At 40.1% G+C, this 11178-nt stretch overlaps 1 protein-coding gene across 2 annotated transcripts; it reads right to left on the reverse strand.

The window, feature by feature from the left end:
• Positions 1-4922: 4922 nt before the first annotated feature.
• Positions 4923-7731, reverse strand: LOC123991726 (motor neuron and pancreas homeobox protein 1-like). 2 transcript variants are annotated; one of them, XM_046293376.1, is made up of 3 exons: positions 7103-7731; positions 6052-6212; positions 4923-5813 (listed from the first exon to the last, which is right to left on the reverse strand). In XM_046293376.1, exons 1-3 carry the CDS (start codon positions 7578-7580, stop codon positions 5526-5528), a joined length of 927 nt encoding a protein of 308 aa, XP_046149332.1. In that variant the 5' UTR covers positions 7581-7731; the 3' UTR covers positions 4923-5525. The 2 variants fall into 2 exon arrangements, with proteins under 2 accessions (XP_046149332.1, XP_046149331.1); XM_046293375.1 differs by having other exon boundaries at positions 7094-7731.
• Positions 7732-11178: the final 3447 nt, after the last annotated feature.

The raw sequence follows: 11178 nt of genomic DNA on the forward strand, positions 1-11178 counted from the left end.
CTGGAAGGCAACCCTTACTCTAATTTTGTCTAACTTGTTGTCAAGAGGCTGGAAAATGGTATACTTGGAAGTGCTGGGCTGTGTGCACACCTACGGAGCCTGACCAGGAGGCCGCTTCGTCTGCCTCTTCTGCGGCGATGTTGTTTTGGGTCGGCTTCTGGGATCAGATCCACTGTCCTGGGTGGTCGTCCCAACAAAGGATCCACTTCAGGAAAGTTTTATTCCTGGTCATAATGTTGGTAAGTTGATGTCGCTCTCAAAGGCTCTGACAACATTTGCTGCGTGCATTGTATAGCAAAGTCATTGCATTAAATGTGATGCCTGCTACTATTAATTAGCTCCATTAACAAGGCTGGCATTAATCTGTGTGTGGGCCAGAAGGTGAGACAGGGCCATTGAAGTCATTCAGAGGAAACCCTCTGCCAGACCACCAGACAATGGCTTCTATGGGAGGGTGGCAATGTCTTCACCTTTCATGTTCTTATTTGTTTTGATGAAGGTGAAAGTGCAAATGTAGCTGATCCGTGTCAGTCAGTCTCTATCGTAACAAAGAGAAACCCTGTGAGTCAACTAGAGAGGCGAATTGCGACTGAGAGTCAGTGAAGAGCTCACAGGCTATTGTATGCAGGTGAAAGCCATCTTGCATGTGTCATTAGGTTGGTACTGACCCCTGAGTGACCGTCTAATGGTTCTGCTAAGATGTTCAATTCTACTGACAACACTCCAGCTAGCAAACACAACCAGACAGTTAAGCGTCTGTAATCCCCTAATTAGTATACTACTTAGCACTACAGTACTATAATTAGCCTCAACATTTTATAATGCTTACAATGTAGTACAGTGTGTGTGTCCCATTCTTCACACTGACTCTCGTAAATCCCAAATGGCACCTTATTCCCTATATAGTGCACTACTTGTGACGAGCCCTGTGGGCCCTGGTCAAGAGGAGTGCACTTTAAAGGGAATAGGGTGCCATTTGGGATGCGTACCTACTCTGTCTATTGTTCCCAGCTACATCCTGCCCGCCCAGAGAGTGTTCCCGTCCCATACCTGACTGAGGGGTGTTGATAAAGCAGCTCTCTCTCTCTTTGTATTCTCACAGCTGGGCAAACTATCCGTTTGCTAAATTACTCCTCAATCAATAATATTAACACAGCTATACAGAAACTCAGAACTTCTTAAACATATTTTGGAACGCTCCCTTACAGAAATAACAAATACATTTTACAAGTGATAATGTGATCGCATGTAAAAATCAACAAGTCATAACATGAAACGTAACATTTTACGTGACAACATGGAGATGCAAATGTTCAAGATGTGAAAATACAAATTTGATTAGATGATCTCATGAAATAAATGTGACAACATAGGGATACAAAATGTCAACATGTGAAAAAGCAGTTTCACACTTGAGAATTAGATTTTCACAAAAGTTTTTCACATGTTAAAGTGCAAATTCTATTTTCGCATTTGAAACTGAAAATGTCACATCTGAATCTGCAATTCACATGTGAGATGAAAACATTTGAACTCTAAATGTAATACATCTGAACATATGGTTTCACTGACCTCACGTATCTCTTTTTTACACGTGGAAATTTCAGCTCAACATGTGAAAACAGCTATTTTACAAATTAAAATGTAGTTTCACATGTGAAACTGCCATTTTCACAATTTAAACTGCAATTTTCAAATGTGTTTTTGTGTTTTTTTGTTGTAAGGGAAATAAATTATATGGGGGTTTTAAAGACAGTGGTACGCTGTTCAGCTAAAATAGTGTAATTTTTAAAAAAAAATCTGTGACAGTATGATTCCATTTGACATGATGACTTAGTACTGACATCTCAATATGACCCCACCTGGGATTAGAGTTTACAACCTCTGGATTATGGATCTGCTGCTCCACAAAGTCTGTAGCATTCATTACATATAACACATCTCTGCACTTGGCAAAAAGATGCCATCTGCACTGCTATTTTCAGACTATTCTCTCATCATTGATTTAACTGACTTATTTCATCAATTTGAGGAGTTTTCTGTATAGTTGTATAATGGTGGTGAGGCATATTATTCTGTTTTAATGTTACTCCTGAATATAATAGTTTTTCTTTTTAACAAAACTGAGATTTACTTAAGTCCAAAGTGTAGGAATTACAGGTGAAATCAATAATTGAGAAAGACATTGTGGCATGGCAGGACAATCGGAATGCTGTGAACCTAGAGGTTGTTCAGATCCAAGGTGAGGACATACACAATGTTATCATGAGTGTCAAATATGCCAATTGAAAACACTGTATGTTAAAAGCACTGTTTGTGTGTGTATCCTAAAGACGCATTTTGGTTTGCAGGGCTATCACCTGTGAAATCTAATGTTTAAAAAAATATGCACGTGAAAATTTGAATCCTCATGTGAGACGTATGTGATTAAATGGGAAACTCCGTGTGAAATATCATCACGTGAAGTGTTCCAAAAACACATAGTTTCACATGATTTCACATGTGAAATCCATTTTTTTCAAACGTGGTTTTTCCGAGTCACAAGTCACACATTTGGTCGAACATGAACGAAACGCTGATAAGGAATTCACAAAACAGTAATCATGCTATGCACCACATAAAGCATAAGTACCCCATAAACTCACCAATGTGCTACAGTGACTGATTTTCCACATTTAAGCTGTGCTAGGCTCTGTACATCAGACCAGACCGTGTAGGACAGAAACCTACAGTATGTTACAGGGTTAGGGAGTAACTGATTACATGTAATCGATTATGTAATATGATTACAAAAACCTGTAAATGTAATCAGTTATGTTACCAGTAAAAAATATTGTTGTCAGTGCAGTCAAAAAAAAAAATGATTTTTGTGTTTTATATATATTTCCACACAATGAGGTTGGAATAATACGATGAAATTGTGAAAATTATGAAAAGGCTCTTTTAGGCTAAGAGCTGTTGAAATCAGTATGAAAATTGTATGCATGCATTACTGTAAGTCTCTCTGGATAAGAGTGTCTGCTAAATGACCTAACTTTAAAATGTTAGACCAATAAGAACGAGAGTTCAAAAAAATTTAAAATAATTCCCGTCCCGACTCAAACAACAGTCCTAGCAAAGTTCTTGCTTGAGAAATCGCTCTTTGCGAAGAAGTTATTTTTGTTTATTTTTGACCATTTTAATTTGAAACAATCACAGTAAAGTACTTAAGTGTTAATTGTTACCCAGGAAATATTAAGATAAAAACTGCTGCATTGGACCTTTAAGTTTGTTCTACTTGAGTAAGTCTAGTCTGACTACAATTCAGAGACCACTATGATGCCACAACAAATGTGTTTCATGGATCCTTTTTTGTCATCTTCTAATGCCCGGATCCTTTTTTGTCATCTTCTAATGCCTCTTAAAGGGAAAGTAATCCAAAAGTAACTGAAAGTAATCAGATTACGTTACTGAGTTTGGGTAATCTAAAAAATTGTGTTACTGATTACAATTTTGGACCGGCAACTAGTACAATAACTGTAACAGATTACATTTAGAAAGTAATCTACCCAACCCTGTTCATAAAGTAGACTGGTAAATATATCACACTTCTTAAACATATAGCTGCAATGCAAGACATCTGTATTTCCAAAACAAAAAGACACTGCATGTGAGTATGAACAACTATCAAACATTGTCAATATTAAAAGAGACAATGGAATAGGGGGATATTGGATGAGGCATTATGGCTAAAAGAAAGGGAATATATTGCAAAGGAATTGCTTTGAGCATTGTGTTGATATTTACATGTACTCTAGTAATTTATCTGAGATATAACTCATTGGTAGCTATGTACCCTTATAGAAAAACACATGATTTCACATGTGAAATTCCCACATGTTTAGTAAATGCTTTTCATTCACATTGAACCAAATGTATTACTAGATTGTTTGCTTAGAAAGTAGCTAAGCCCTTGAGGAAAACCCACATGATTTCACAATTTTATTTCACATGTGAAATCATGCAAAACTATGTGTTTTTGGACCACTTCACATGTGATGATGACATGTGATATTTCACATGGATTTTCATGTTCTCACATGCTTCTTTTACATGTTGTCACATCAACTTCACATGTGAAATGCATGTGTTTTTTTCTTAAGGGTGGGCCTAAATATGTATTAGACTTTTACTTTCTATTAAACTGGACTGAATTACATTGCCACAAATGCCATTGCAATTACTAAGAACTCTGTCTTCTTACAATATTGTATTTCTTCCAGATATATATCTTCAGGCCTAAAGATGATGTAGTGAGCTCAGTAGCCTATAATTTTGATAAGTAAAAGCAATGTTGTTGTGGTGGATGTAACATAGGCTATAGCCTAAATCTCAACAACAACATAAAACTGCATTATAAGCTGTGGTTCGAAGGCCTATTGAAGGTTCTGTCGTAATCGTTGGTCTGACAGGTCGAGTCATGGGAATCGCTGTTTATAGCAGTGTCGGATCTGTGCAAACGTGTCTGGGGTACCATTTCACACTAAACCAGCAATTGGCTCATATTCTTAAAAATCTTTGAAACCGAATGTTAATGCGGATAGACAACACAAGCACAATTTTCAAAGGATTGTCATTCGAACGGTTAAATATAGACATTATGTCATAATTTATTTATGACTTCAAATATTTTCCTACTTCGCACAATAGCCCTCAAGAAAATGTCAAATGCTATGCACTTGCTGACTAAATCAATATATCAATCAAAATTATACTAAGATCATAAGTTCAATTATACAGACCTATGTGTATGCTTATGACCTCTAAACTGAGACCAAATTGGCTCCAACGTGGGACCATAATTGGCTAAGTGTGTTTGATAAATTCACGTTGGTCAGCATTAAAAAACACAATGTTTTATACAACAAATGTATTTAATGTCGTCTGTAAGCTATCATGGGAGACGGTTTACAATAATTTAGCATGCATCGGTATAGCCATTTTATAAATACAGTATACAAAAATAAACAAAGGACATTTTTCTGCACGTTAACAGTATATGACACAATTACATTTAGTGTTATAGGCTATATCCACACAAATTCAAAAACATTAAACAAAATCAAATGCAAAGATGAATATCATGTCTGAATTTACAATTGGTCGCCCTATCAAAATAGTATGACAATAACACCTATGGTGGAGTACCTATGTGATTGTACTGGACATCAGGGTCCTAAACCAACTGGATGAAAACATGACATTGTCACATAAAACCATGCAATATTACAAATAGCAGACTGTACCTCAATACTGCATTCTAAAACGTCAATCTGACCTTATAGGGCCATTCTGCACACTGAATCTCAGTCAGGCATTGATCATTTAGTATTTTCCAAATTATTCTAATTACTTTCGTAGTTTCCAGGTAGGTGATTGAAGGTTGTTATTATGGTACATGCAGCTGCAGTTAGGTGGAAAATGTCATTCACATTTAAGGAGTGTAGGACTATAGCTTTTCAAAAATACATGTATCCTTACCCATATCAAGGCTGTGGGCTTATATCACTGGTGTGGTTTCTATCGTCGTCCGATGAGCAATCCGAGGAGTTGTACAGGAAGTTGTCACCTTCATCGTCGTCACTGTCCCTGAAGTCTCTTATTCTGTTACTTTTGGCAGAACTAGTCTTTTGATAATCCGTTTGATCCTGTCCGTCCGATTTCTCCTGTCCGTTTTTGTTGCTTTTCTTCGTTTCAGCCTCCTGTGCGGCTTGCTCTTTGGCCTTCTTGCTCCGTTTCCACTTCATTCGCCTGTTCTGAAACCAAATTTTCACCTGAAAATGAAAATAACAAATATAATTGAGACAATGTGTTTTATATGGTCGAACAATAATAGTTCGAGTTAATAGGCCGTTTTTAGGTACGAGCCGTTCGTAATGAGCAGCACCTGGCCAGATCATAAAACACACAACTAAAGAACAGTGTTTTCATGTAAAAACGGATTGAATAGCAACATAGTGGTATGTTTCCCAATGGCTCTCAAACAAACATGTATTTGAAGCTCTTATATACCTGCGTTTCCGTCAGCATCAAGGATGTAGCCACCTCAAAGCGCTTCGGTCGCGACAGATACTTATTCAGTTTGAATTGATGCTCGAGCTCCAGTAGCTGCTGACTTGTGAATGCAGTCCTTGGTCTTCTGCACTTTCCAAGCAAGTTTGACTGGGCCTGAGCTGGAAAACAAAATGTAAATGAATTTCTATACTCATGAGGTCAAGAAAAAAATTATATCAACGTGCGTACGTGCTTTTACATTAGGCATATGCACGGCGTTTGAATAAATTATTCGACAGGCAGTAGACTGAGGCTACAATTAAACCGCTATATGCCTGAAAAGTACAATTATTTCTGCAAACAAAATGAATAATATTGAGATAACAATTTCCCTATACGATATATGGCCTGTATGATATAGCCTATAACAATATGCACTTTTGTAATAAGCAGATTGAAAATGAAAGGATAATAATTTCAGGTTAAAATGGTTAATCAGTTGTTGAATATTAAATGGATAAAAGTTGATATTAAACTGGTTTAAATGTAACATATAGAAAACATATATCCTTTGGGATATAAATATGTTGTTTATTTGCACACTATGCAGCCTTCTTAAGAAACGGGTTCAGGTCGAAATTGGCATAATATTGTTAGTATAACATCTAACATTGTCTGAGTATATATTCAGAGAGAGCTAAGCTATTTGCCACCTCATTTTAAACACATCTCTTAAAACGAACAGGAACAAAAAGCGCAGAGTCTGGTTTGCAAACAGTGTGTCGGCTGCGATTTCACACTGTCACTTTCCCACTGTCCATTATATGTCCATTTTAGTTTCTCTCTGAAAACCTATCACCCCTCTCCTCGCACCTTCACCAAGTCTTGAGGCAATACAGGCACCAATGGATGAATAATGTAAAATCCATAAACTTGCTCGCCAAGTGCGTATACAGCAAATATAAAGTCAGCAGTGTTTTACTAGCAGTGCAAAAATAATTGCATAATTAAAAGCATAGACGATAAACTATGAAAATGAAATGGCAGCAGTTATACTCACAATACTCACAATTAAAATCGGGCATTTTGGGTAGCATCATTCCCGCTGTGGAGACTCGCAGCCAGTGGTCGAGTTGAAACGTCCCGGCCGAGAGTTTGAGGGAGTCGCTGCATGGATGGTGGTGATGGGACCCATGCGGATATGAGTAGGACAAGGCAGGGTGCTGCCCGAGGGAGTAGGTATACATGGGGTGGCCGTAGAGAGCCTGGGGAGGGATCCCTGCGCTGCTCTGTGGATGTAATCCAAGCATACTGTGGGGACTGTTCAAGAAGCCTGGTTTAGGAATCAAACCAGAAGGGGAAATCCTAGGTGGAGACGGCGTCTCATTCCGTAAAGAGTCGGCATTCAATTCTGAGTTTGGTACACTTCCGGACGATGAAATGGAAGAGGATGATAGAGAAGTCACAAGCGCAAGCGGGGATGTCTGCACCTTCGGCGGGTCAACAGCCAGAAGCGCATCGATGCGGAAATTTTTGGATTTCTCCATTTGAACCAGTGTCCCCGTCGTTTGCAGACGTTGAACAGTTGTATCAAAACGATATTGAAGTGTCGTCGTCGTTCCACCTCTTACAAAGTTATGATCTCGGTTAAAGTGTGAGCAGTGAAACCAACGTGACACTTAATTCTTATTCGATATGGGATTGGTTCCACCCGTTTGGCATGGGGTTATCCCATTGGTCAATCCAAGCCATGTTTACAATGCGTTTAGTTGGCACATTGCATACTTCTCTAAGAAATGACCCGTCCCACTTTGGGTCGATGGGGCACTTTTTTTTAGAAAACATTTTAATGAATGGGTTGGATATATTTGCATTGAACAATAATATGATATACATTTAGCCAAATATGGATAGACTTGAAAATGTATTGAGAGCTTATTGACCTATTTATAGTCACATAGTTTAATTAAATTCCAAGTTGTGAAGAATTCAACCTATAATGTCGGGTGATTGCAACGGTGGAAATTTGCTCCTCCATCTTAAAGTAACTGTCCAGTGAAAATCTCACGTTTAAAAGTTAATACTATCTAAACTTATAGTCTGCCCAAATAATGTTGTTGACTCATCCTATACTCGCATTTGTAGCCAAAGCAAACTTGTATCTCAAACAGAGATGAGAACATTGCTTGCTATTTCCTCATAGAGGATGATGTCATCCTCATGAAGAGGATGAGCTGGCCAATCAGTGGTCCATGAGCTGGCCAATCAATAGGCTATTTTTAATGATCAGTATAAGCCAACACCATTCTGTTGATGGGGTATGCCCACAACATTCCGACACAGAAAAACTGTTTTTGACATACATAGGTACCATTTTTTTGGGAGGAAAACTATTTGACTCATATTGTAATTAACTATAGATCATATTTCATAGAAATGTCAAAACACTGGACAGTTACTTAAACAAAAACTATAACCTATACTTTCCTAAGGGAATTATTCAAATTATTTTTGGGGTAGGCCGTTGTGAAGAGGATATGGCGTTCACCATATTGACAGCTAACGGAAGGCTCGCAATTGTACAACATATACACCGTGTACAAAATATTAGTAACACCTGCTCTTTCCATGACATAGACTGACCAGGTGAATCCAGATGAAAGCTACGTTCCCTTGTTCATTTCACCTGTTAAATCCACTTTGATCAGTGTAGATGAAGGGGAGACTACAGGTTAAAGAAGGATTTCTAAGCCTTGAGACGGATTGTATGTCTGCCATTCAAAGGATGGGCAAGGCAAAATATTTAAGTGCCTTTGAATGGGGAATGGTAGTAGGTGTTGGCGACAAGTTTGAGTGTGTCAGGAACCGCAACGCTGCTGGGGTTTTCCACGATCAACAGTTACCCGTGTGTATCGAGAATGGTCCACCACCCAAAGGAATTCCAGCCAGTAGCAGGTCAATGGTAAAAAAAACAGGTTATTGATGAAAAAGGACAAAGGAGGCTGACACAAATTGTGCAGAGCAACAGACTATAACCCAAATAAGAATGCATAACTTGCCGTACCTTGACACAAATGGGGAAGCTGACGACCTTACAGAGTTAGTGTCATGTTTTGTCTTATATCATCTTGTCATTTTGCTTTTCCTTCTGTTCGTTTTCCCCCTGCTGGTCTTTTTAGGTTCGTTCCCCTTTTTCTCTCTCCCTTCCTCTCTCTCCTCTCTCTATCGTTCCGTTCCTGCTCCCAGCTGTTCCTATTCCCCTAATCATCATTTAGTCTTCCCACACCTGTTCCTTATCTTTTCCCCTGATTAGAGTCCCTATTTCTTCCCTTGTTTTCCGTTCCTGTCCTGTCGGATCCTTGCCTATTGTTCACCGTGCTGTGTCTATGTATTGCCCTGTCGTGTCGTGTTTCCCTCAGATGCTGCGTGGTGAGCAGGTGTCTGAGTCTGCTACGTTCAAGTGCCTTCCCGAGGCAACCTGCAGTTCTTGATCAAGTCTCCAGTCGGTTCTCGTCATTACGAGTGGAAATTGTTTTATTTGATTGTATTTTTACTTTACTGGATTAAAGACTCTGTTTTCGCCAAGTCGCTTTTGGGTCCTCATTCACCTGCATAACAGAAGGATCCGACCAAGAATGGACCCAGCGACTATGGATTCTCTCTACTCTACTCTCGAGTTCCAGGGAGCGATGCTCGGCAGACACGAGCAGGAATTGTCTGCTGCTCGGCATGCCGTTGAAACCCTGGCCGCTCAGGTCTCCGACCTCTCAGGACAGTATCAGAGTCTTCGTCTCGTGTCACCAGCTACTTCCGGTTCTTCCGAGCCTCCGGAACCTAGGGTTAATAACCCACCATGTTATTCTGGGCAGCCCACTGAGTGCCGCTCCTTTCTCACCCAGTGTGATATCGTGTTCTCTCTCCAACCCAACACATACTCAAGAGAGAGCTCGGATTGCCTACGTCATATCACTCCTTACTGGTCGGGCTCGGCAGTGGGGCACAGCTATCTGGGAGGCAAGCGCTGAGTGTACTAACAATTATCTGAACTTTAAAGAGGAGATGATAAGGGTTTTTGATCGCTCAGTTTTTGGGAAAGAAGCTTCCTGGTCCCTGTCTTCCCTATGTCAAGGTAATCGATCCATAACGGATTACTCTATAGAGTTTCGCACTCTTGCTGCCTCCAGTAACTGGAACGAGCAGGCGTTGCTCGCTCGTTTTCTGGAGGGACTCCACGCTAAGGTTAAGGATGAGATTCTCTCTCGGGAGGTTCCATCCAGCGTGGATTCTTTGATTGAACTCGCTATTCGCATTGAACGACGGGTAGATCTTCGTCACCGAGCTCATAGAAGAGAGCTCGCGTTTACTGTGTCTCCCCTCTCTCCGACACTACCGTCTTTCCCCACTGACTCAGGTGTTGAGCCCATGCAGCTGGGGGGTATTCGCATCTCGACTAAGGAGAGGGAACGGAGAATCACCAACCGCCTCTGTCTCTATTGCGGTTCCGCTGGTCATTTTGTCATTTCATGTCCAGTTAAAGGCCAGAGCTCATCAGTAAGCGGAGGGCGACTGATAAGCGCTACTAGACGGTCCTCTCCGTCAAGTACATGTACTACTTTACCGGTCCATCTACGCTGGACCGGATCGGCAGCTTCCTGCAGTGCATTAATAGACTCTGGGGCAGAGGGCTGTTTTATGGACGAAGCCTGGGCGCGGGAACATGACATTCCTCTCAGACAGTTAGGGAGCCCACGGTCATGTTTGCCTTGGATGGTAGTCCTCTCCCCAGTATATTATGTGAAACACTACCTTTAACCCTCACTGTATCTGGTAACCATAGTGAGACCATTTCTTTTTTGATTTTTGTTCACCTTTTACACCTGTTGTTTTGGGTCATCCCTGGCTAGTGTGTCATAATCCTTCTTTTGATTGGTCTAGTAATTCTATCCTTTCCTGGAACGTTTCTTGTCATGTGAAGTGTTTAATGTCTGCTATTTCTCCTGTTTGTTCTGTCCCCTCTTCTCAGGAGGAACCTGGTGATTTGACAGGAGTGCCGGAGGAATATCATGGTCTGCGCACGGTCTTTAGTCGGTCCAGAACCAACTCCCTTCCTCCTCACCGGTCGTATGATTGTTGTTCTGATCTCTT

This window comes from Oncorhynchus gorbuscha, linkage group LG12 (genome assembly GCF_021184085.1).
Source record: "Oncorhynchus gorbuscha isolate QuinsamMale2020 ecotype Even-year linkage group LG12, OgorEven_v1.0, whole genome shotgun sequence".
Lineage (NCBI taxonomy): Eukaryota > Metazoa > Chordata > Actinopteri > Salmoniformes > Salmonidae > Oncorhynchus > Oncorhynchus gorbuscha.